Raw genomic sequence first — 26,969 nt, forward strand, 5'->3', positions numbered from 1 at the left:
TTACTAGTCCGTTACTTTGTACTTTTGCTTTGTTTACCCAACGTGGTGTGATGCAGAAAAATGTAAGCTACTGTATTTCAGAAAGATAAAGATATGATGGGAGAATTGTTTATGAACTCTGCTCTCTGTGTCTGTTCTGTTACAGGAAAGCAGCTCTGGAGGCTGCTGTGAGAAAGAAGATTGAATTTGAAAAAAAGGCGTTGAATATTGTTGAACAGCTCCTGGAAGAGAACATTACTGAAGAGTTCCTTCTGAGTTGTGTAGGTGTTGCAAGTTTCATACTGTTCTGTATTTTCGTGTTCAGATTTACTTATTTAAGTTCTTGGAATGATTTACTGCAGTTTAAAATAAACGAACCGTTTATTCCCTCTCGTTAGCTCTGAAGATGATTGCCTTATTTTAAGGGTTCTGCTGCTGCTGATTGCCTTATTTTCAAGGGCTCTGATGAAAACATGCCGTAGTTTTGCAGGGCTATTCATTTATTAATCCTCACTTTATTACCCCAGCCTTTGTTGATGCCTCTATGGTTCTGGGCTGATAGATGAAGTATAAAAATTCAGGTCTATTGTCACATCATCTGTGAATTCAGACAAAGTGTCTGTAATGCTCCACAGCTTACCAAGCAGCACAGTTTTGCTGGAATGGTATGATGATTGCTTCTGTTAAGGTTGTGAATAGGTGTAAAAAGCCATATAAATCGAGGAAAATTATTTAAGTAGGTGCCACACTAGAGGCAAAATTATGAAGATCTTGTATATGTAAGAAGCGCCCGTGTCTTCTTTCCCTGTTTACCCTGTTACTGTTTTTACTGTGTAGGTTCTAAGTGTTGTTTATTAAACTTTCTAAGTAACTGTTACAAAATTAAAAATATTTGCTTGCTTAGAAGATGTTACAAGTACAAAAAGTGGCTGATTTTCCAGTATCTGTTGTTGAACTATTCCCTTGTCATTTTAGGGAAAATGTATTACCCCATCTCACTATAAAGACATTGTTGATGAACGGTCTATCATCAAACTGTGTGGTTATCCTCTATGTCAAAATAAACTGGAAAATGTAAGTTGCCTTTTCTTAATGCTGCTACCATAAGAATCTACACAGTTTTTATTCTCTTGCATTTTCTTGTTAATTTTTAACTGACAATATTAAACATAGATTAAAATACTGTCAAGTAATGGGCCAGTCATCATATCATTCCGTTTCAGTATAATCCTTTTGAAGTAACAAGTAACATTTAATCAGTTGACCACCATTAGTATGTGACAGAATCGGCATCTACTTTGACAGTAATAAAGATGAATGAGGTATGGCTCTGTGTCCATGCAGAAACTAATTTTGTTCCTTCAGTGTAACCACATATGTGAGAAAGATTGAAGTGAAAAAATGATACAACACAGGGATATTACTGTGTGAATGCATATACATCTGCTCTAAAAATGTATGCTTCCTGTGTCAGAATTGTAATCACGCTTATTTAGGTTTGGTAAGTCGGAGCTCAGGCAAAAGTCAGAGTCCGGTTAGGAAGCCCGTGATGAAATACCAGTTGTGGTACACCTGATGCTCTGAAAAGAACCTACTCAAGTGAGAAAGATTTTGCTGGTTTGGACTTATTACATCTCCACATAAGTTCACTGGGAAACTGCATTACATTTTAAGTTCCTTTCTAGGTTTGTATTGGTAGTGGTGGGGGTCTGTGATAGTAGTCTCACATGTGTATAAGTAGGTATGGATTAAAGAAGGACCTGTCTGTAATTGCTCAACACTTACATGTGAGTAAATTTCCTACAAAGCATCTCCATTGTTCGGTGCTAGCTCTCTTGTAGATCTGAAGTCATCCTCTACTGATGGTGAGATGTAAATGATTAAAGATAAATTGCCATTCCAACCATAACAATTCTGTGATTCTGAGAGTCTTAACATCTGAGAAGGTGAAATATCAAAAGGATTGAGAGGAAAAAGTGGTTGTGGTATGCAATTCAGTTAAAACAGAACCTGTTACACATTAAGATAGATGAATTGGGAATGAAGTTTTCTGTAATGTCATGATGAAAGCATTTTTGTTTTAGGTGCTGAAACAGAAGTACAGAATTTCAACAAAAACAAACAGAGTTTATGATATCACAGAAAGAAAGGTATGGAAACAAGTCTACTTCTAAAATGCATTTGATATTGTCTCAGCATCAGAAATGCTGTTTTGTAACAGCATTCGTGTAGTGGCTTGATTTTGAGCCTGTGGGATTCTTGAGAAAATAATTTTCATGAACTGTTAGAATGCATTTCATGCGTTTCAATTTCTAGTTGTTCTCTTTGGAAAGACAAAACCCCACATGTTTTTTAAGTTTAAACATAAAATGGAAGTTTTTACTTGGTTTGAATGTGGTGCAGCTGATCAGTTAAAGACATCTGTGAAGAAGTGTTCTGTTTTGCTCTACTATAGTCAATGAGCTTTAGTAGGGTCAACGTGGACATTCTTCTCATCCACTCGTTTGCAAGAGTGTGATACAAGTTCCATCTCATGCATTCCTTAGTGTGACTACCTTTAGGGTTCTTTTTGAGAACTTTTCAGCATAAAACCTATGTCTTCACGAAGTCTGTCTTGAAGCATATTCATGCATGGTTACCTAAAAGTCCTCTTTGCCTGCTCACAGGATACTCAGTCACCTGTATGTGCTAAGACACTGAACTGTAGGCAAAATGTTTCTAGTTCCAGAAGGAATTTCTTCTGTGTCACTAGTACATATTCCTTTCCTCTCATTACAACTCTGGGATACACAAAACTGTGGGAATTGATTTTCCAAGCTACCAGGCAAGACTCCAAAAAAGTGGGGTATTTTGTCTTGTTCCCTGATGTGCAAATTTATTTTTCAAAGATGCTGCAATACTTAAGGTATTTTTCTCAGTACTGCAAAATACCCAAGTTCTGTTGCTAACCAAAATTTTCATCATTAATTACCTGAATTTAATTGCATGACTTTTAAGCTGTATGACCATCTTGTTGGGTTAGGAATTGTTCTTTGAACAGGTTTGGGTGCTTTTTTTATTATTGTCATGTAGACTTCAACACTGTTTTGCTTCTCAGTATGTAATAAAAGCACAGAAAGCAGAAAAGCAAGAAAAAAATAAGAAGTAGAAAGTAGCTTGTGGGGAATGGGGTGGACCCATTTGGTAGGTTTGGTTTTTCAGATGAATTAAAAACCTGGTCAGAGTCCTAAAAAGAAATGTGAATTGATACTTTGTTTTAGAGGCATTAAAAAAACCCAATTACTTTTCTACTTTTCTGTAAGTACTGAAGTTGCCTTTAGCAATGTTTTCTTGCTTTCTTTCATTTCCAGTGCTTTTGCAGCAACTTTTGCTATAAAGCATCCAAATATTTTGAGGCTCAGATTTCCCAAAGTCCAGTATGGATGCGAGAAGAAGAAAAGTAAGTATAACATTGTACATCCATTGCTCCTTCTGAGAATATTATTTTCTCTGACCAAGCTGCAATGCTTATGGCTTAGCTGCAGTGCATCAGAATGATTGGGCTGAACTAGAGGTAACTGATGTTAACAGCTTAGCATGGTGTCGATTTTTAAAGTGTTGTTGCCATATCGATTACAGTAAGTGACATGATTGTGCTACTCGTGGCTATTTAGTAGACATGACTTAAGTTAGTTTAGTTTAGATGAAAGACTAGTCATAATTAATAGTCAGTTCCTGAACTTTAAATTGTCCTTACTAGGACTGGATTTTTCCAAACCATATAATGTATGAATTCATCTCACCCTGTTACAAGAGATTTTCCAGTTTTAACACAGCAGTTGTCTTTGGTCTGAAGGTTAGAGTGTGAATGCTTGCACCTCAGAGCACACTATAGCATGAAGAGGTTCTTTGTCCTGTCTAAACTTCAAATTGCCCATTTCCTGCTGAAACTTCAATACACGCGTTGGAACAGGGTGATGCAGTCCATGTTCCCGGCTTAGGAAACACAGGCTTGCAAATAATGATTTGAGCCAATGGGTGTCACTGTTTAACAATAGGTACTTGCCTAGAGAATGTTCAGCTCAATTTATTCCACTTTTGTTCTCTAAGGCACTAATTTTGATAGTCTACTGGTTTTCAACAAAAGAAGCTAGCTGAAATTACATGTTTGAGCTTGTTTTTACAGTTCCGATCAGTCATCTGAATCAGTATCTGATCAATGAGAGAATTGGTTTAGAGCAGCCTTATGGGATCTGGCGGATTTTAGTAGGTAAAACTAGTCTCTTAATTGAATGTTTAGGTGAGTTTACCAGTATTTTTGTGCTTTCATTTTTCTGTGTTTAAGGAAAGTATTTCTAAAATCTCCTTTTATTCTTGACGTCAAAAGTGTATAGTTCTGATATACCTGACATAGTTAACTGTGCTGTGGGGAGGGAGGTTTTTCCAAACAACAAACAAAACCCCAGATAGCTCATGGCTAGGTATGTCTGTTTGCACAGTCAGACATGTGCACACGCTGATACACATTTACACATTAGGATATCTGAAATTCTTTTCACAGAAAAGACTGGACAGCTAAGGCCTCCTTGGAACTCAATCTTGCTAGTCGGGTTAAAGACAATAGAAAGGGCTTCTTCAAATACATAGCAAATAAAACTAACACGAGGCAATATAGGCCCACTGCTGAACGAAGTGGGTGCCCTGGAGACAGAGGATATGAAGAAGGCAGAGGTGCTGAATGCCTTCTTTGCCTCTGTCTTTACTCCTGCAGACTCTCCCCGAGGGCCCTGGATTTCTATAGCCCCAGAAGGAGTCAGGACAAAGGAGGAGTTTGCTTTGGTAGATGAGGATTGGGTTAGGGATCAGCTATGCAATCTGGACATCTGTAAATCGATGGGTCCAGATGGAATGCACCCACGGGTGCTGAGGGAGCTGGCGGAGGTCATTGCTAGGCCACTTTCCATCATCTTTGGTAAGTCGTGGGAAACGGGCGAGGTGCCTGAGGATTGGCGGATGGCAAAGGTCACACCAATCTATAAGAAGGGCAAGAAGGAGGACCCGGGTAATTATAGACTGGTCAGCCTTACCTCCATCCCTGGAAAGATGATGGAACAACTTATTCTTGACTCCATCACTAGGCATATCAAGGATGAGGGGGTCATTAAGAACAGCCAACATGGTTTTATGAGGGGGAAGTCATGTATGACCAACCTTATAGCCTTCTATGAGGAAGTGACTAGGTGGAGGGATGATGGCAGAGCGGTAGATGTAGTTTTTCTTGATTTCAGTAAGGCATTTGATACTGTCTCCCACAGCATCCTCATAGATAAGCTAAAGAAGTGTGGGCTTGACGATCAAGTAGTGAGGTGGATCGAGAACTGGTTGAAAGGAAGAAGGCAGAGAGTTGTGGTCAATGGCGCAGAATCTAGCTGGAGGTCTGTGACTAGTGGAGTTCCTCAGGGGTCGGTGCTGTTTAATATTTTCATCAATGACCTGGATGAGGGAACTGAGTGCACCCTCAGCAAGTTTGCTGATGACACAAAACTGGGAGGAGTGGCTGACACACCAGAGGACTGTGCTGCCATTCAGCGAGACCTGGACAGGCTGGAGAGTTGGGCGGGGAGAAACTTGATGAAATTTAACAAGGGCAAGTGTAGAGTCTTGCATCTGGGGAAGAACAACCCCATGTACCAGTACAGGTTGGGGGCTGACCTGCTGGAAAGTAGCGAAGGGGAAAGGGACCTGGGGGTCCTGGTGGATAGGAGGATGACCATGAGCCAGCAATGTGCTCTTGTGGCCAAGAAGGCAAATGGCATCTTAGGGTGCATTAGAAAGGGAGTGGTTAGTAGGTCAAGAGAGGTTCTCCTCCCCCTCTACTCAGCCTTGGTGAGGCCGCATCTGGAATATTGCGTCCAGTTCTGGGCCCCTCTGTTCAAGAAGGACAGGGAATTGCTTGAAGGAGTCCAGCGCAGAGCCACAAAGATGATTAAGGGAGTGGAACATCTCCCTTATGAGGAGAGGCTGAGGGAGCTGGGTCTCTTTAGCTTGGAGAAGAGGAGACTGAGGGGTGACCTCATCAATGTTTACAAATATGTATAGGGTGGGTGTCAGGATGATGGAGCTAGGCTTTTTTCAGTGATATCCAGTGACAGGACAAGGGGCAATGGGTGTAAACGGGAACATAGGAAGTTCCACGTTAACATCAGGAAGAACTTCTTTACTGTAAGAGTGACAGAGCACTGGAACAGGTTGCCCAGGGGGGTTGTGGAGTCTCCTACACTGGAGATATTCAAGGCCCGCCTGGACAAGTTCCTGTGTGATGTACTGTAGGTTACCCTGCTCTTGTGGGGGGGTTGGACTAGATGATCTTTTGAGGTCCCTTCCAACCCTTGGGATTCAGTGATTCAGTGAAACTCCACTTCAAACTGAAGAAGAGTTATATACAATAACTTAAAGCATTTCATGTTACCACCTTTAGTTTCCAAAATTCATTCATGTAAGTTGTGGAGCTTTCATCTTTTTAAGCCTATGGGGGTTTTTATATACTGTCTGAGACGTGTTAGTGCGTTGACTTGCATGTAGTGCATCCTTAAAAGGCTTTCTTTTATTTGTAGGACAAGCAGGTGAGGATTTCAACTTTTAGCATTGTATAAAATGAACAGCATTGTCATGCTATTTCATAACTGAGATGAAGCAGATTAACTGCAAGTAGAGCTTTGGAAAGAAACCCATCAGAGTTGGTTTAGTAATGTTTCTTAGAGTTTCTGGAAACCTTTGAACTCCATTTTCTTAAGGCAGGGTAACCTGAGAGCCAAATTTTTACAAAGTAAACTTTTAAATAAATAAAGATACCCTTAATATTCATATTTTTTTACATTAATTGGGAGCATTTTCCTGTAAATATCCCAGGATTGTTTTTACTATTGAAACTTTGTGACCTATGAAGATCTTGGCATATTTACTTCGTCGAAGAGACCAAACGGTGATCTGAAAGCAGTCTACAACTACTTGAAGAGAAGCTGCAAAGATTACAGAGCCAAATTATGCTTGGCCGGTGGCAGTAAACTTAGCAAGGGATGATAGCCACAAATTATTGCATGAATGGTACAGTTTGGACACTGCGGGGGAAAAACTGCACCAAGGTTGTGGTGGAATGAAACAGGATACTCAGCAGTGTTTTGAAATCTCCATCTTTGGAGGTTTTCAAGATTTAAACTTCATGAATTTGTGGATGACCTGATCTAGTGCTGGTGACAATTGCAGAGGTCAGACTAGAGACTTCCAGAGGTCCTTCCTGGCCAACAGTTGTGTGACTTACTGGTTGTATTAAATGTAGTTTAATGTAACAGCATCATGCTGCAGGCACATATCATGCTTTGTGAACAGTTATGTATAAACCTGCCCTCATTAACCCTGATTTGAACAGAGGGTATTGAATTAGAAGATCCAACTTCAACTATGTATCCCATGTATTAATGTTTATTTAAAGAGCATTGATTTAGCAGGAAAATCTTCATTCTGTGTCTTCTTTTTTTCAGACCACCAGACATAGAGCTGCTGAAGAAGGGACAGAGGTACACTGAACAATATTTTTTTCTGTTATAGGCACTTCTAGTTAGAAATATTAGCATCAAATCAGGTGAAAGGGGAATCTTTGATTTCCTGTGTTATACAAAAGGCCTTATTAGAACCTACACAGTGGTGAGGTTTTTTCCTTTGTGATTCTAAACCAGCATGTTTGATCTGTATGATTTAGTGTACAGCTGCTCTTGGCCTCTATGTCTTAATTGAGCCTGTTGAAATCTGAAACAAATCCACTGTTTGTACTTTGCATATTTTATACCATCTATTCTTTATAAAGAAAATGGTACCAATTATATGTGATGAAAGCTTCTGTGCTTCTTAATCTAAAACATCCATATCAGCTAAGATGAAATCATGCTACTCTGTCATCTCTCTGTACCTTGCTGTGTATTGTGATTTAATTTTTTTGTTGTTGTTGTTTGCTTTCCTTTGCAACACATGGCCATTAGGTGGCAAACTCACATATGCTGAAACCAGCTCTGCTTCTCCCCCTGATTTTAGGGTAGTGTATTCCTATATATGTTAAGGCACCCATCTTCATTTTAGAATTGTAGTATTCTTTGTGCTAAGTCATACATTATTCTGTTGTGTTCAGTAATACCTTATTTACTGTTTCTTTTCTAACTGCCAATAAGCAACTGAGAACTCACTTGTCTAAATGGTGTCTATATTTGTCATCTTGATTGCAGAACATCACAAGTCTTGTGTTCAAGACGGCTTTTAGAAGAGCAGCTATGATTCTTAAAGCTTCCCTTCTGCTATAAGAGAAAAATGCTTTATTTATCTAATACAAGAATGAAAAGCAGGTAACACCCTTTCTTATTTCATTGATGGCTTGTGTTTTCTGTTACAGTGGACAGTCTGGAGAAGAAGTGAAAATATGTGATGAGATAATTAAAGCATCCGACATTGAAAATCATAATCCGTGTGAATCTGCTTCTCAAGACAAAGCCAGTGACAGCAGTAGTGATACTGAACAAGAATTTGTTTCTTCTGTCCTACCACGAAGTCAGTCAAGTTCAGCCAGTTTCGCACAGCAATTGCACAGAAATAGCATCCTCAAAAAGAAGCCCGCTCAGAAAGTGTGTTCCAGACCTAAAACTGAAGACTCAGATGTGGTAGAAGCCACTGAACAACTATCTAATTGTAAATTAGATGCTCAGGAAGAAAAGTGTGCTTGCTCTGGTCATAATGAAATAACTGCAACACCTTCGACAGGTGCTACTCCAGGGAAACCAAGTGCTTCCGGAAACTGTGAAAATACCTGTGGTTCACAGATAGTTTATCTAGGTGTGAGTAAAAGAGGGGCAGAACATCTTAAAAGAGCACTAGCTAACTCAAAGGAACGTAGAACACCTGAACTGAGGCATCCAGTTAATTCCAAGGGCAGCTTATTACAAGTGCTTAAGCAAACGCTTACAGAATGGAGAACTGAGGAAACTTTAAAATTTCTCTATGGCCCAAACTACAGTTCTTTATGTTCTCCAGAGAGCATAGCATCTGCCAGCCAGGAGAATGAAGAACTTGATGAGGATGACTTGGATACAGCTGATGATCTTAATGCTGGTGCTATAGGGGAGTCTGAAAACAGTTTGAACTATTCTTTACCTTTCACGGGCCCAGGTGAAATAGTTAAGCCAGTGCCTAGTTATGAAAAGTTAAAAGAAGAAACAGAGTTCCTACAACTCCGAGTAAAAGAGTTCTATAAAGGAAAGTGTATCTTGGCTGAAGAGGCAGAGACAAATGCAAAAGCAAAGGAACATCCAAGCAAAGATGAAGTAAGTGTCCAGTGCAATAGTGTTGAGGCAGTTTGTTTCTGTCATCATAAGTGGATAAATATCTAGCATAGGGAAGGGGAAAAGTAGGTTAGCACACTGTATATTGGGTCAGATTAAGCAAGCTTCTGTCCAGTAAGTTTTTGTATTGTTTTTCTGTGTTTGGGTTGTGGGTTTTTTTCTATTCAGGGATAAGAGTTTTCTTATGTTTAAGCATTTATTGTTAAGCTGTGACTATTTTGATGCATTAACTTTGAAATACTATGTTATAGCTTTTAAAGTTTTTTGTCTGATACAGGATGATCAGCAGGAAGATCTTACCTTCCCACTTGTTGATTCAAATGCACAAATGCAGATTAGAAAGAGAATTGTCCTTGAAAAACTGAGAAAAGTGTAAGTATCCTTTACTTTGGTGAGTGTCAAGCTGAAGCTGCTGCTCATTCATCATCATTTTACATAACAAGCGCTATGCAAGGACATTCTGGCTTTTTCTAGGTGGCCTTAGCCATAACTTAAACCTGTTACTTCCCTAAAGAACTTATTTCTGAGACTGTGGTACAGTTGCAAAGGTCAGTTGTTACAGGCATTTGGCTTTCCTGTGATTGTAGTTTGTGTTAGCAGCCAAACTAGATTTTGCTAAAACACTCCATTCTGTTTCTCTCCACCTGCAAAAAGTGGGGATGAGCCACTGACATGGAATCAAACCATGCTTCAGGAAAGGTGGCTCTCTCTGACCTTTCTGTCAGTGTCACAGGACTGGTAAAGCAGTTTCTCAGCACCTTCAAAATTTTCCCCAAGTTAGTCAGTCATTTTCAGCCTCTAGCAAAATTTCTGTTAAGATTCTGGTGCTTGATGAATAGAGGATAAGAAAGACAGAATGAGTTTTTTCGTCTTTGAAGGTTTTATTCTTGACTATTTGTTCCTTGAGTTGGTTGCTTTAAATATCATGCCATGCAGTAGTCCTGTCACACTCCAGTCATAGAGACAGTCTTCGTTGTGATAAAGCAATGATTTGTTGGTGTGTTGAGATGAGGTGAATGGGAATATGAGCTTGTCCAGCATCCCAAGAGCCCTGTGTTCCTTTTTTGTAAAACAGGCAGTGATAGAAAGGTGAATCCAAGTCTTGATTCTTCAGCAGTGTTGATGCATCATATGCATATAAATGTAAATAACTGGATATTCAAATGCAAGAGGATAGTAACTATTAAACAAGTAAAGAGAGGTAAAAGTTTAATCCTGAATGTGAAAACCAATGCATATTATTTCCAGCATTTGGGGATACTGACAACTAGTTAAACAGCACGTGTGGTTTGTTGTGTGCTGTATCAGTGTTACACAGAGTCAAACAGGGAGGCAGTCTGTAATCTTCTTTCTTTTTAAATCTTCTGATGACCTTACTATTATCTTGATTTCAACTGTCAGGCTTACAGTGGAATGTTATTCTTGTTGCAGCCATGTGAGCCTGCAGTTAGCAGATATATTCTCTGTGCAAACCTCATTTAGACATGCAGTTTCCTTTTGTCTGTTATTTTTAAACCAAATAAATATAAATATTTGAAACATTTATGACACTTTGATGTCTAATCCTCATAATGTGGACACCTTGATTTTTGGTAAGGATGTCTTGTCGGAACATAACCATGAAGTTTATAAGAGTGCACATGTAAAACTATGTTTAGATGTTCTTCATGTTCACACTGAACTAGAAATTCTTATTTTTAAAAACAAGCTATTATAAAATGAAGGTATTGCCTAAACACCGCTCAGAGGAATCTGAAATGTAAATCACTGGCCTCATCTGCTGCACAGAAGTCCGTCTCTTACTAACTTTGCCGAGCTTTGATGGAAGGCCTTCTTGAGAAGAAATAAGAAAGAGGAAAGTGTATATTGACTGGCGTCTTTTGCCTTCCAGGCTGCCTGCAGTTTTGGGCTCTCTTCATATTACTCCAGGTGATGTTTACACAGAGCTAAAAAATCTTGTGAAAACTTTCCGGTGAGTGTTGGTCTTTATTTGGAGATTCTTTTTGCTTGATTAATTAAACATGCTGTTGCATGGTTTGTGATTTAGACACTGAGAGGGCCCCATTGCAGATCTGCCCTTTCCTAGCTGTGTGTTCACGTAGTTAATGTCACGTTCCCTGTGGACTTACAAGTCAAGCCTTTCCCTGCTCCTGACAGTGGCTGGGTCACCAGGAGTACTTGTAGGTTTCTAAAAACTAGGCCAGTGGTCTCTGGAGGATGGTGGTGAGTCTTTTAAAAGTTCTGCTACCTCGTCACCTCCTATTAAGCGTGAGTTCCTGAGATCTGTCGCTTTCTTTTGCTCTGGTTCCCTACAGCTACGCTAAATGGTTTCACTGTGATTCGTAATTGTTACCACTAACATCTAGAGCCAGGAAGAAGGTCCGGTTTGGCCTGTCCCCTTCCTGATTTCAAGGGGAAGTAGATCTAGTGGACAGTTTAACATCACAGCTGAAGTTTCTGGTTCAGTCAGAAGCAGTAAAGGCAGTATTGGGAAACACTGGTATAAAGAGGGAGGGAAAACAGCATGGTGGTAACTCCTCTGAGCAATTTTAGGTTTTCTTTAGGACGTAGATCTCATAACTTGGACCTAGATTACATCCTGCATCTCGAAGTATTGTCAGGAAAAGGAGCAACAACAGTTGCTAACTCTATGTACATTATCACTCTAGAAAATTTCCCCCCAAATCCCCAACTTCCATGAGGTTTGCATGTAGGTTATCCAAAACTCATTCATGTGGTTTTTGCTTTGGTGTATAGAAACCCATCTCTACCTGATTCCTTATGATTTATCTGACATCTGGTAGGACACCACTAAAACACATGTATGAATGTGCAATTCCTTGCTATGGAAGGTACTCTTTTCCTTTCTGGTGGCTCTCTGCTTGATCTCTAAAAGACTTGTTAGTGTTTGAACTTGATTCTGTAGTTGAAGTCTTTTAAGATGCGATTAACCTTTTATTTTAACAATAGCATTGAAAACAGGGAAGATATTTTGGGTTATATTGGAGAAGCATGTATATACTGTGTGTATATAAATACATATCACTACTATTTGAATAAGATCTTGGTGACTTCAAATAGTTATGTTGCTCTGCTGTCTAAATGCTTAACAGTCACTTTAGCTTATGGATTGGAACTGGAAAAACCACATTTGGTCTCTCTGTCTACTTCTGTATGATTTATTATGTAGTCATTCTTGGAGGTTCTCAAAACCAGAACCTCTATATTAAGTAACTTTTGCTATGCAAAGACAATGTGGCCTGAATATGATGTTTTAAAAGTGGCTTATAGCAAAAGAACCTCAGAGCCAAAACAGACTTTTAAAAAGTTAAATATATTTATATACATTTGTGGATTTACAGCATTGAATGAAATGGAGTTAATTTGGACTTTGACCCCAATTCCTGGCTCATGTACCCATAATTTATTATATCTTAAGTCTTCCCTGATCTATTTCTGATCCCTAAGATACCACTTTGTGAGTTGAAGTCTTTTCTGTTAGGAAGTAAGTTGAAGGTAATAGTTGTAAGTTCTTGGGGCTCTCTTACTGTGAAGATTCCATATAAATTGAATAGTAATTCAGCATTTTGGGAAGGGAACAGTTCAATCAACTGTGAGTACTACACAAGAATTTTTAAGTGCCTTTATACATCTCTCTCTCAAAACAAATGGAGCTTTATAGTCACTGATAGTAAAGCAAAACAAAAATGCAGGAAAGAGGAAAGCAACAAAAGCCTTTGGGCTCTTTTCCTTCTTGCATTTCTGATACAGAAGGGTCTGATAAACAAAAGCTGGCTCATGGATATTAAGATGAAGGCATAGGTTTGAATCTCTAGTTCTGTAGGTAGGTTTAAATTCACCTAGTATGAGTGGTCTCTCTGACTTTTAGGTTGAATGCTTTGGCAGGGGGCCTGGGATAAATGTTAAACAGGGTTTATGTTTGCAGGGTATAGAAACTTCAATGCTGCTGTCTTCATTAATGTGGGTAAAATGCTTAATGACTGCAAAGGGAGCACTGATAGATGCTACTGCTCTTCCCTGCTTTTTAACTGGAAATATTTCAGGCTGAAGAGCTTGCCAAAGAGGGTAGGAAATAAAACACATGCTGTAGTAGAGCTTAGCTGAAGAAGGGTGAAAGAGCATGTGGTGAACTAAGCAACAACGATTTTCAGCTCCATTGGTTTTTAAAGGAACGCTTGCAGGTCAGCTTCCTTTGGGTAGCATTTTATTCAATCACCACTGCTGGGAAATGCACTAGAGGTATCTCAAGAGACATTTTAGAATGGTTAGAGCTCTTCCCAAACAAAGTCCCTCAGTGCCTGTAAGCTTTTGTTACAAAAACTGAGATGTCAAATAATTCTCCTGAGTGTATAAGGGCTCTTTGTTAAAAAATCACAAGAAAATCATCTATTTATGTAGAAATTATTGTCAATTTGTGGTTTTGGGGGGTTTAAAACATAATATTTCATATTGAAAACAATGTCATCTGTGTCTTATGATTGCAAGTATTTTTAGTTCCTTTTATGGAGCTTATCATTGACATTGAACTCTATCAATGAATACGATAGCTCTTTCTTAAAGATGTGTTCAATACTTTTTATTATAGCTTTGTCTTACCTTGTTTCCAAAACAATCTGTTAGCTTTTAAATGTGCATCATGAGTGTATGTTATCTAGTGTATACACTGATTAATAGGTTTTTAGCTATTACTTGTGTTGAGTGGAATTTTAGGTTCTGGGTTTCAAGTCCTTTTCTAATGACCTTTTCTCAAGTGAATGGCCCTCTCTTAAAGAGAGACTGAAGTTACAATAGTAGCACATTTTTGTTGCCTGTTACTAAACTAAATGATATTACAGTACATAAATAAGGGGGTAGAAGAGCTGGGTTTTATGGTTAAACTGGTCTAGTTGAAGCCTAAAGAAAAACAACATATGCTTTAGTATTTGCCTTTCCTGACCTGGGTTAGATAATTTCGTTCATCTTAGTGCAAGCTGGGGAAAAATTTTAGGTAGCTGAGGTCCCGAAGTCACACCTTTATGTCCTGATCCCATGGAGACAGCTTGCTGCCTTGCAGAAGAGGCAAACAGCCAAACTAACAGGTCACATTCCTGAACAGAAGATAAATATGCCCACACCTGGGGATCTGGATGCCTGAACAAAAAGGCTGCTTCATTTACGAAGATGCTAATGACTTCACTTTGCAACAAACATCAATTTTAAAATGAAAGAAAGAAAATCTCCATTTGAGACGTGTTTTTCACTCAGCGTAAGAACACAGACATGCTGGGCAAAACTGAAAGATGGCAAGCATGGATGGGTTATCAGCACATGTACATTAAGTACCAGTAATTCATTGGTGCTAGCTATTACTCAAATTCATAGCAACTTGTTAATCATAGATTCATAGATGGCAAGTATATTCTATTGTGAGGATAAACTCTTAGAAAAGAAAATAACACTCAAGACTGTAATTTATGAATAGGTATAAAGAAAAATACACTTTTAAGATACTATTTTATGTTAACCAGTTATATTTTCTTGCATCTTGTTCATACTACCTGATGGCACCTGTTCAGCGGTAACTATTTAGCATAATAATCCTGGTGTCTTATCTCCTATTCCCCATAGGACAGTGTTCCTGTTATCCCATTATTATTTCCTAGAAATCCCAGGAAATGTAATCCTGCTGAGGAAAGGGTGGTGAGCTCCTGCATTGCTGAGTTTCTTTCTCATAACTTCAAGTTTCTTGTGATCTCTGTCCACGTTCTTGCAGAAGGCACTTAGGGATGTGCTTAAATCTGCTGCCACAGCAGGCAGTCTTTACAAATCAGGTCATTCTTTGCTAATGGAGTTCTGCTACCAGAACTGGCATCTGACAGCAGTTAAATAGGAAGACAACTAAAGGAAAAGAAGTAGAACCAATTGTGTACACTCTTCTTCTGACATTTTTTTGCCTAGGCAGGGTGCTGGGCCATCTAATCTAGGTCAGTTCCAGGTTGAACAGAGCCTTGAGCAACATGGTTTTGTGTGAGGCATCCCTGCCTATGGCAGGAGGGTTGGAATGAGGTGATAAGGTCTTTTCCAACCCAGGCCATTCCATGATTCTGTGCTTTGCTAAGAAAGGTTGGACCAGATGATCCTGGAGGTCCCTTCCAACCTGGCATTCTATGATTCTGTTTTGGGTTTACTTTTTTTTATTTGCGGGTTATTTTTTAACTTTGGACACTTCTGTATTCCTACAATTACTGATACTCTTCTGATTCAGAGTTCACTTTCTTTGCAGGCTGGGCACTAGTCAGTTATTGGAAGGTCATTTGGGATGGAAATTTTATGCATTTTATGGTGGTGAACCACAACACCCACAAACTAGCAATTAAGAGACCCACACAGCTATTTGGGATTATCCAGCTTCTGTGGTTTACCTATCCTGCCCTACAGAGGCCAAGAAAGTAGAGATGCTGTTTTGAAACATTGCATATTGTTTCCTTTCTTTGAGTAGGTGAGGGAGAATTTAGCCAAACTCTTTAACACAAAACGTTTCACTGCAATACTTCAGTCATGTACACAAAGTTTTGTACAGTTTTAACTTTTCCACATTGTATGTTTATGACAGAAATCTGGTGACCTCTCTTTCATGGATTGTTCTGAAGTTAACAGTTTTTCCTGGAGGCAAGACAAAGAATTAATGAACCGTTTTTACAGAGGACTTGCACTTCCATGTTTTCTGAAAGCTTTGCTCTTCAGAGGCCTTGGTGTTGACACACAGCTTGTTTTTGAAAGTGACTGCCCTTCCACTGCTCCTTTTTATTTCAGGCTTCACACCTGTAGGTTGCTAGCTTTAGTCTGATGGGCCTGAAATGTGCACACATGTTTTAGGGCAGGTGTTGTACTGAAAGGTGACTCCTTGTGGAAGACTGACAGTTCATCCAGCCCAGTGACAGTAATACATCAGCAGATCCATACTGTCGTATCCTGATGGTTATCTGTGTCTTTTGACTACCTCCTTCGTAAACAGCATATTGATGGCAATGACTACTGTTCAGACCTTGCCAATCAATACTAACATTGAATAAGAGTTAATTGACACAAATAACTGCACCTCTCAGGTTGTGTACAAGAAGGACACCTTCCTGTCCTCTAATCGATAATAACTCCTTGTAGAGCACTGAAATAAAGCTGCTTTCTCTATTTGACAGAGTTCTCTCAGGTGGCTCAGAGCTGTCTTTTCCATTGTGTCTCACCATAGCAGAATAACTGGAATGTTACGTATGAATTGCCTGTCAAGATGATTCCATCAGGCATTTCTTGGTAGTGTTTATCACTGTCATCAGTACTGAGTCAAGATATTCAGCCTTTGTTTTGTCTCTTGTTCTATAGCCAGAAAGTATAGTTTACCAGGTGGAAGCTTTGTTGCCAGCTAATGCCATTAAGCTGTTTCAGATAGTAATTGGTAAACATGAATCTGGTCATATCAAACTAGAGCCAAAAGATTCAGCAAATACAGATTTTGTTATCTTTTCCTTTCAGTATTTAACAAAACTCAAGCTCCTGAGACACTACTTGAGTAATCACTGTTTCAAAGCCTTACTTTGGTTGGAAAACTTGGAGAGTTGAGAGGAAAACTGTAGTGTAATACCGCTTTGATCATTCCTATCATTGGACTTGGTGATCTTAAAGTCTTTTCCAACCTAAATGACTCTATATTTCTATCTTTAATAAAAATTAATTTTGTTAATTTTTAATATTATGAAATAGGGAAATACAAAATGATCCTATCAAGCTGCTTAATCATAAATGCATTTTTAATGACCATTTTAAATATAATTGGGGGGAATTTGTGAACAGAATGTGAACTTTAGCAATGGAAAGTACAAATACTTCTCTTCTTCCACTTCTTAACACTTTTTTGGTAACTAGATACTTGCCCAAAGAAACTAAAAACGTTAAAAAAAAAAAAGCCAACCCTGGATGTGAACTTTGTCATGTTTTTAGCTTTAAGCAGCCTCCCACATTCACCAGTGCCTGTAGATGTGTTATCGATGACAGGGCAGCTTCACTCATGATCTGAATTTATACAAGGCTGTGTAGAAGAGAAGCCTAGAGCAACAGGGAAGTAAACACAGGGAGGCACTTGCCCATCAGTACTTCTGTTGGGTGGTGCCATGTGTTTGAAAAAAATGAGTGCAGCTGCTCTTTTTGGGTGCCCACATAGCCACAGCTTTGCTTTTAGCTGTGACTGCCATGGAATTGCTTGTTTTGAAAGCTACAAGTCATGCCTAAATTCAGCGATAGCAACTCACGCATGAATTGTTTTAAGTCACATTAACATTTGACTTAAAGATCTGTCTTACTACAAAGTTCAGCCAAATGGGTCAGCAGGTATAAAACACAGCAGTGCTTTTGTTGAGCACCCATGTGATTCTTTATTCACACCTACTTTTCTTGCTCTTACATCTGCACTGGCTCCCATTGCATAGTTGTAATTCTGTTTTTTTCCATTTTTAGATCAGGAATCATCAGAGGATTTTCTCCAGTATCATACAAAATTCATATTAGCTTTTACAACAAATCTGAATCTGGAGCCAATGGGGGGAAGCTAGGGGTGTAAGAAGGCTCATATTTTCATGAGCACATGTGTAGGGCCTGATAACTTCCCGGTGGGTATGAGTGAGAGGTGAGTCCTCACAGCAGCCAGGACTGTTTGTGAGCTAATTTGAAGAATTAGCTTCTGTTCAGTTTTCCCCATCCCACTTTTATGTCAAGAAAAGAGACATATTGGGAATTCTGCAATTCCTCTGTTACAGGATAAGGTGAGAGAGAAGCTTGAAAGTTGTGAATTGCTCAGCTGCAGCTGTAAATGGCACATCGTAACTAGGTGTATTAAGTCTTTTACTGGTAGACTCAAATTTAGCAGTTATTTAGCAGTTCAAATTCGGCTTATTTTCACTTTGAAATGTTCTGATATGTTTTTCTTTTCTCATTATTTTTCAGGTTAACAAACAGAAACATTATTCACAAAATGCCTGAATGGACTCTAATTGCTATCGTTTTGTTATCTGTGTGAGTACCATTTAATGTCAAACATTCTCATATATAACTGCTTTAGCCCATCAAGACAAGATATAAGTGTCAGATAAAAGGAGGGAAACTTTTCTTTAACTGGGGAACCAACAGACATGGTTTTTCACGTAAATGAACTGTATTTTCTCTTGAGAAACCAGGTTTGTCCCTCTTGCAACAGCATGTTACCAATGAACAAACTTAGTGTCCTGTTAAAAAACAGTTAAGCTTTAGTGGTTTTTAAAGAGGGCTGGTGGGGTGAAGGAGTATTCTTCAGTCTCCCATTTGCTGCTGACAGACATTCTTCTCTGTTACAGTAGGACAAAATAACATGTATTATTTGGATTATATTGTATTATTTAGAGTTGGCATAACTGTTACACTTTTAATTTCTCATTTTACTTAATTTCTTAAAAGATTTCACTTTCACAAATTAAAGGCAAATTATTTCCATAATATGGAAATATTGTTCCCATATTTGCTTCTACATGTGTTTGTTTGAATATTCTAGCAAACTTATTTGAGAGAGGAAAGCTTTTCTTAGCAACTCCCAAATATCTGAAAGGAATATGGGGACCCAGTGTTTTATTTCTATAAGGATTAGCTTTATTTCTTAAGATTATGATACTACAGTGCCTATAGTCCTCCTTAGCTTTATTCTACTTACTGTAGAAATAAAATCTTTCCAAGGGTTTTCCTAACGGGAAGTCTGATTTTTATTATAGTGTCTTTTAGTCAATGTCTATATAGAGACGTGATGTATAAAAGCTATAGTAATACACATAAAGTAATTTCCTTAATTTGTATTTTCCTAATTCAATCACTTTTCTGAGGTTAAAGATATAAACTGGTGTAAACCAGACGGTTTTCTCACAAATCCATTTTAAACATTTAACATGAGTTCACCTTTTAAGCAATCACTGGTGGATTCACGCAGCGTCAGGCCCTGGCTTTCAGTAGGGTTAAACCATCAAGCAATCTTTGTATGTCTTTCAGCTTGAATTACAAGATTGCAAAAATCTTTATTCCAGAGGCTGTTTATTACCACACTGCTACTGCTGCTTTTGGGCTTCCTGGGTCACTGGAGCCTGTAGGACAGAGACGTATTAACAGACATTCACAGGTCAAGAAGAGTTGTGGGCCAACCTTGTAGCATCCCCAGTACTGCACTTACTTTCCTTGATATTACTTCAGTCTGACACATTGTTCTGGCTTTACTGTCCCAAGGAAGACTATACCAGCAGGCATTAGAGCAGGCTTCAGCGAGCCTTACATCTGTGTCACCCAGCCAGATACCGCTCAAATGATTCATTAAATCAGAACACAGAAAGTAACTTTACTTGAATGCCTTGGCATGAATTTTTTATCAATATAAGAACAAATCTTTTGTCATTTTTACCATATATTCTTATGGTTGAATTGGTAATTTGTGAAACAGATCTTATGAATTTTTCAAGTAGTCTCTGTACAGTTAAGGAAATAGTGACTCTTTTGGTCAGAAGTTGAAATACGTTGCTGGTGTCTCTGCAGATGATGAGTTCTAAATGTTTACATACCTAATGACTGCTTTACAATTGCTTTAAAATGTTCTACAAGTAGCAGGCAGTCATGGTTCTCTGCTTATACTGATTGCTCTCAAGGGCCCAACCCTAAACAAATGAATTGTATTTGATCCTAAAATAGAGTAGATTTTGTTGCAGTTCTAGTGAAATCATGAATAAAACTCCTGTTGACTTCAGCTTTTGTAAGGTCTGTGAAAGCTCAGGATCTTCAGATTTTGAACAACTCTCAGCCACTTCTTAAGAAAGGATGTGCAAGAATGTAGGTGGGGTAAGAATGAGTGTTAAGATTGCTCTAAGAAGATGATGAGTGTTGCATCATTTCTGGAAAGATTAAAACAGAGCATGTAACTACTTGGGAATTCTAATTAAACTTGAATATTTAGTGGAAGCTAGAAGTGTACAGGGAAAGGCTACTGAGGATATGGGCAGCCCTTCACAAACATGTCCTCAGATTGTGGCTGTTATCTCCTGTAGTCTGCCAACAAATCTGTTATATCTTACTAATATTGTTCATAAAAAGAATTCTACTCTATTAAAGTTTTTTCTGGCTTCCCCTTAGCTATGCTGAGAGTGTACGCACTATGCTGCTTATTTCTTTATGGGTGATTTCATGTAAATTTTGAGGTGCTGGAGTCTGTTCAGAGAAGGTCAACAAAACTGGTGAAGGGTCTTGGAGCACAAGTCTGAAGAGGAGTGGCTGAGGGAGCTAGAGGTATTTAGCCTGGAGAAGAGGATGCTCAAGGAGAACCTTATTGGACTACCTGAAAGGAGGTTGACTAAGAAGACTGATACCCAGCTTGCTACAAGTAACAAGCTATATGACAAGACGAAATGGCCTCATTTTGCACCGGGGAGATTTAGATTAAATATTGGGAAAAATTCCTTAAGTGAGTAAGACTGCTGACCAGTGGAACAGGCTGCCCAGGCAAGTGATGGAGTCACCATTCCTGAAGGGATTTAGAAGATGTATAGGTGTAGCACTTAGGGATATGGTTTATTGGTGGCCTTGGCAGTGCTGGGTTAGCAGTTGGACTCGATCTTAAAGGTCCTTTTTAACCTAAATGATTCTGTGATTCTTTACTGCATGTTGCGGCACATGTAAAGTCATTTAAATGGAAGAATTGTATGGTGCCTGAGTTGGAGATAGCTCTTTACTAGCTTCTGTTACTGAAAGAGGAGAACGTTTTCAGAATGCATGTTCATAGGCCTTGACTTGACCCGAGACACAGGATGGACATATTACTGCTAACACTAAACAGTGAAGTAGCATAAATAACACCTGGAAGAGGATAACACTTCCAAGAGGATGAAAGACATAATTACAGGTACCAGAGGTATAAGAACAGAGACTACCAAAGGCAGAGTGAGAATGGGATTTCAGGGTATACCTCCAAAGAAACTGAAGACCTCAAGTGTTTTTTGGTTTGTATGGAAGGAGCAGGGTTGTTTCGTTTCAAGTAGCAACTATTGGACTTTGCTTGATATTGTGGCTGGCCACTTCCTCCTTGTACATGGCCTCTGCTAAGCACTCAGTGTACTTCACAGTGCACTTTGAGTGCCCTCGCCCTTTTTGTGGTGTGTTACTGGGCAGAATAACCGTTATCATTACTGCTGTATTGAATTCAAGTGTCATCACTGTTTAATACTTTGTATCATGTTATGATTAGGCTGTCTTCCTTTCATGGGAGTGTGCATCTTAATTCTTTGTAGGATACAGCATGTTGGGTAGTCATAACACCTAATTTTGGTGCTTAAGTTACACCTAAGCTTCCTCTATAGTCTGCTGGTCCTCAAGAAGCTATTAAAAGTAGTTACATGCCATTGAGTTTACTGACTGTTAAAGAAACCAGGGCTACTAATTCTTTGCTTTGAAATAAAGTGCTTGAAACTAGACAGCGGGACTATCTTTCTCAAAGAATAAAATGTTGGAGATCACAGCAGTGGAGCATTCCCTGTTCCTAGTGAACAGCTGGATTTATTCAATCAAGTTACCATGTAAAATATGAACAGCTAGTCTCAGCCTTTATTGAAAATCTAGCCTGAGGCACTCCTGGCTTTATAACCAGCACATCCAGCAATGCTTCCTACAGTTCACTTTGACAGCCAGAGAATTAGGTTCAAATAATTGCATTCATGCTCATTGTGGAGTGTATGCTTCTTCAAAATTACCTGTAGGTGAAATGTCTTACTTATTTGTCATTTGAAATAACGTTGACAGTGGTAGCTTTCTATGTCTTCTGCTGCAATGTGTAGGATTTTTTTGTTACAGTAATAGCTGCTGTATAATGCACTGTACACAGGAATACAGAAGTTGCATCTTTTTCCCCCCAGATAAGTAGATACAGAGGTTCAAGAAAGCAGTGAAAGATTGGTTGCTATACAAGCAAGGGCACTTGCTGTTTTCAGTGTATACCCCTGGTACAGTCTAATGGAAAGCTTTCAAGATATTTTCAGGAAATGTCTGCTTTCATCTTACTTATCTGGGCTGGCTGGTTCCAGTGAACTGTGGTCAGCTGCATCTACCCAGCCAATGCAAGAGGTTCCCCCCGCTAAAAGCTTTGAAGCATTTCAAAATGTTCTGGGATTAGTTTATAAGCATTCGGCTGCAGTATTTAAACAAACTAAAAATGACCATGATCACTAAACAAAAGCCATCATTATATGTGTGCAGCCACTTTAGATAAACGTATCATGTGGAGATGGACTCTAGAGGTTTACTGTCTTGGAGATAGCAGTTCAGGAGCTGGAGAGTGTTGGGTTCAAGAATGCATTTTTACCTCTTTGCACACAAGAGCACATCTATTGCTTCAGCACTGACACGTCTAAATTATTTTAAAAGGAGTTCAGATGTTTGGGGTTTTGCTGCTGTGTTCTTGTCTGAAAATGTCTGAATGTATGAAATGTGCAAATACAATGTACAAATAACATACTGGATATTAATCAGACCTGCAGAGTGACTCTTTCCAATAGAAACCATATACAAGTCAGCCGGATGATCTTTTATATGACAAGTTTGGTGATAGAAGATTGGGTCCAGGTTTCAGCTGAGAAAAATTATTTCTTGCTAAGCTAGAAATGTAACAATTGCCCATTTTGAAACGGAGTTTGCAGGACTAATAATCAAAAAAGTCTTTCTTTTATAAGAGTGTTTGAATGGTCATAGTATTGTCCCTATTCATAGAGTTAGTTTTATTATAGTGTGAAATAGCAATAAGGTAACTTTGTCTTAACACATTAAAGAATTTAAAAGTATATTCTTCCCTTTTTCTGTCTTAATTTTAGGTTGTCATGTGGTGAGTGTGAACTCACATGGGTTTTCTGTTAAGCAGTTCTTACATATCAGCACTTTCTAAGCACGCTCAAATCTGCGTAATTGGTGTATTGTGGAGATCAGTATTACTTTACTTCCTTCTAGCATGTTCCATGTACTACTTAGGAAACATATATAGAACAGTACTCTGAGGGATTTGCAGTGTTGCTAATTGGAATTAATTGCTGCTAACTCTAATTACATATCTTTGTCATTCATAAGGGAGAAAGTAGAAGAAGAAACCTTAGCAGTTTCAAAGAAGGTGTTGCTCCTTGCACCAAAAAAAAGACCCTGTGGTTTTTTGTGTGTTGCTGTAGTGCTGTTATGCAGGGAAGTGACACTGTGGATTTCACTGGAGCACATGCAGCTGCAGGTTTTCCCACTCTAGTATTTCTCATGGATAGCCTTCTGAATGGAAGACTTGGATGGGCTGTGTGATGTGTGATGCCCAGTGCAATCTCTGAGATGAGTCCAGGATCATTAGTTCACCTTTACAGCTGTGGTCCTTGACTCCATCAGCAGGAGCGGAGCCTTAGCACACGCTGTCTCCTGAACTTCTGTGGCATGGGGTTGGAAGGTTGGCTCAGGAAGCTGTCTTCTCTGCATCTCCTGGTCTTGCTGCCGAGTGCAAGGGAAGAGCAGGGTCACGGCTTTCTGCCAAGTGACTCGAAAATCTCTCCAGTAGAGAGGAATCTGCATGCTCCCAGCAGTGTATGTGGGCATTCAGACTGAAGTTGCGCAGAGTTGGTGTGCAAAGGGCAGCGTTAATTAAAACTGTCCTTCATGGTGGTGGTGTTCTGATGAAGTTTTGTTAGAATCTAGAAATATGTATGTGTGTGCATGATGTTGAATCTTCTGCTTTAGTCACCCTTGTGAACTTTATATTCTAAATGCACTTGTGAATTAAGATTCTGGTAGTAGGGAAAGTACTTTCCTCTGCCACTTAATTTTAGTCTTATGTGTGAGTAAACGAGATTTTTGTTGCAACTTCTGTTTCAGCCCTCAGAAGGATAGCATGCTAGGTTTCAGAAGACTGCTTTATCGTGTTGACTGTGGGGGAAGCTAACTCAGGCAGTGGAGTTCGTGTCCAATTGAACTCTGTGCCACAGTTATGATCAAGCAGATAGAAGAATTGCCCAGCCCTATGAGATAACTGGTTTAAACTTATGGCTCTTGACAAGGTATATATTTAGAAGATTTCTTTGGTAATGTTTGAGGTTTTTCTCCTTCCATAATTGCTGCTTACACCTTTGCTTATTGGAAGTCATGTCGTAGCACAGAGTAAGTTGTACATTTACACGGTAATATAGAAAGCTGAAAGTAAGATGTGAGTAATCCACACTCTTAACAGCTGCACTAAACTTAGTTTTAAGCTGTATTTTACCTTCATCCACAGAGCAAACTGCACTGTTAATTTTGCAACTGAATCCTGAAGCTGTAGCCCTATGAAAATATACTTGCTTCCTTATTAATAATTAATCTTAATACATTCAGTGCAAACATTTTTTATCATGAAACATTACCCACCTGTTAAAAGAAAAACATGACTTAGACACACACTTGTATCTTTCATTTTCAGAGTTCTAACTTAGTAAACTTTCTAAAGAACAGCCTACATTAATGGGGGTATGACACATACACAGTGTTTTTGACTTACAGGAAACTTCATTTTAAGATGAAAATCAATGTTGATTTGGCTTGTTATTTCTGGTACACATCATTGGAAAGGTTGTTATGGCTTCCTAGCATGTGATCCCCAGCTATTTTGTACTAACAACAGAATTTTTAGCATGAGTTCAGGATTGATTTGGCTGGTTCTATGCAGAGAGTCAGAATGGCACCTCTACTAGATTAAGTGGTATGTCCTGTTGTTCTTCAGCACTGAAATGAATTGTGCCCAAATAGAAATATTGTATTCCTTCACTCTTCTGGAACCACTGCAACAGGAAAACTTTGACTGTCGAAAATCCCTGAAAGAGTAGTATCTTGTGAAGATCTAATGGTTCCTCTCTTTAATGTTTCCTAGTACTTTAGGAATCTGGTGCAAGTAAGTTTGTTCTTCTCCTTGTTAGTTTGTTACTTCTTGAGGTATGAAACATATTGGCACCCAGTGGTCTCACGTAGCCTGGAAGCTAAGTTCTGAGCCTGATGTGGGATGTTACCAGCAAATACAATGTACAGTCATTTCTGAAATGTGTTCCTTTCACGTTTATGAAAACAGAAAATAAAGCCTTTTTGGGGAAGGGAGGGAGGAAAGAAATCAATGTCACTGACAAGATGATGTGTAAAGTGCATCTCTTGGCAATGGTCTATGATGAAGCTCTCAGAATTTACAGACTCCAAGCTGGTGGATTTAGCATCAGGATGCAGATGGCTCTTCTGATACAAAGTGTATGATTAAAGTAAATACTTGGGATAAGATTGTAGCCACTGGTTAATCAGAATGTTATATAAATAAGCATAAAGTAACTATACATAAAATTTTGTATGGCATAATACAAAGAAATTGGAACAGTCATTTTCCATAACACCAAATGATCTTTTCCCATTCCTTCTGTAAAGTAGAAGTGTGTTTTAGTTGGCTGGCAGCAAACATAGCTAACCAGTGTATGGGAAGGTATGTGTGCATAATTCATACTCATAGGGGCAAAACCAGCATCAGTGGAAAAGCTGTATGGATGCTTGATTAATTAAAGGCTTGGTATCTCGGTACATTTCCTTTCATTTTGATGTACACCACACTTAGAGCTGTATATATCACTCTCTCACACCCTCTTATCAATCTCTCTGTCTGAACATTTGAAGATACACTGAATAGCTGTAACTCATTCTTCATAAAACTCAGTATTTGTGAGATGAGAGATGAGGTATCCAGGGTTTTTTTTTTTTTTGAAGGACAAAAAATAGCTGAGATTCATGTGGCTCTTCATGTTCAGTTCAGACCTCATCAGGTATACTGCTTTTTTAGGTATACTTTCACAAATCAGTGTTAATAGTGTTCTGTTATAGAGAGGGTGACATGGAGATTAAGGGTAGGACAGTGATTTACTGCAGATCAGCAAATCAATAATACATCTGGAAATGAAGCAATTAAACAGGAAAAGGAGTTTGGGGGGGGGGGTCATTCTGGGTTTTGGTTTCTTTTGGCAGGGGGGAGTGTTTTTTGGTTGGTTGGATTTGAATTCTGCTGGGAGCTGGATGTCTGGGGAAAAGTGCTTACAAATCTTTAACTTCGGGGGGATTTTTAAGACCCTCATTTTGCCAGGTCCACAGCTGCCCTGACACCAGTTTTCCAGGCTGGCAAAGGCAAGTAGAAAAATACTGAGATCCTTATGTTTAACTTCTGAAGAAAAAAAACCCTGTGGGCAGAGTGGAAGCAAGCCTATTCCTAGCATGTCTCTTTACTCAGCTGCATTATCCCAGGTGCTTGGTCTGTGAATTGGACTGAAAGGCAGATAATCAAGTCACAATCATGTTAGAAAGTTGTGAAACTAAACTATGATCAATTTTATGATCATTTCCATAGTAACTGAGTACAGGTGAGTATGTTTTATGAAGTCAAGTATTGACAATTTATTTACCCAAGCGCATTGCTCTGTAGCTGGTTTAACTATAACACAATACATTTTGTTTAATCTTGATGATTTTTTTTTTTTTATCCCGTATCACTGAGATAACGACTTGACGGGAATAGATGAC

General features: G+C 38.9%; 1 protein-coding gene across 5 annotated transcripts in view; it reads left to right on the plus strand.

Moving 5' to 3' along the window:
• RPAP2 (RNA polymerase II associated protein 2) overlaps positions 1-26,969 on the plus strand; it is a 40,032-nt gene that overhangs the window by 2,297 nt on the left and 10,766 nt on the right. For 3 of the 5 annotated variants that reach the window (XM_065675379.1, XM_065675380.1, XM_065675376.1), the window contains exons 3-11: positions 146-260; positions 955-1,053; positions 2,064-2,129; positions 3,330-3,418; positions 7,497-7,532; positions 8,396-9,320; positions 9,616-9,710; positions 11,230-11,310; positions 18,330-18,398. In XM_065675379.1, the coding sequence (XP_065531451.1) occupies positions 146-260; positions 955-1,053; positions 2,064-2,129; positions 3,330-3,418; positions 7,497-7,532; positions 8,396-9,320; positions 9,616-9,710; positions 11,230-11,310; positions 18,330-18,398 (1,575 nt within the window). Of the gene's footprint in view, positions 1-145; positions 261-954; positions 1,054-2,063; positions 2,130-3,329; positions 3,419-7,496; positions 7,533-8,395; positions 9,321-9,615; positions 9,711-11,229; positions 11,311-18,329; positions 18,399-20,519; positions 22,084-26,969 lie in introns of those variants that run through there. The other 2 variants (XM_065675377.1, XM_065675378.1) reach the window with 2 other exon arrangements.

Source organism: Lathamus discolor, chromosome 3 (assembly GCF_037157495.1).
Source record: "Lathamus discolor isolate bLatDis1 chromosome 3, bLatDis1.hap1, whole genome shotgun sequence".
NCBI lineage: Eukaryota > Metazoa > Chordata > Aves > Psittaciformes > Psittacidae > Lathamus > Lathamus discolor.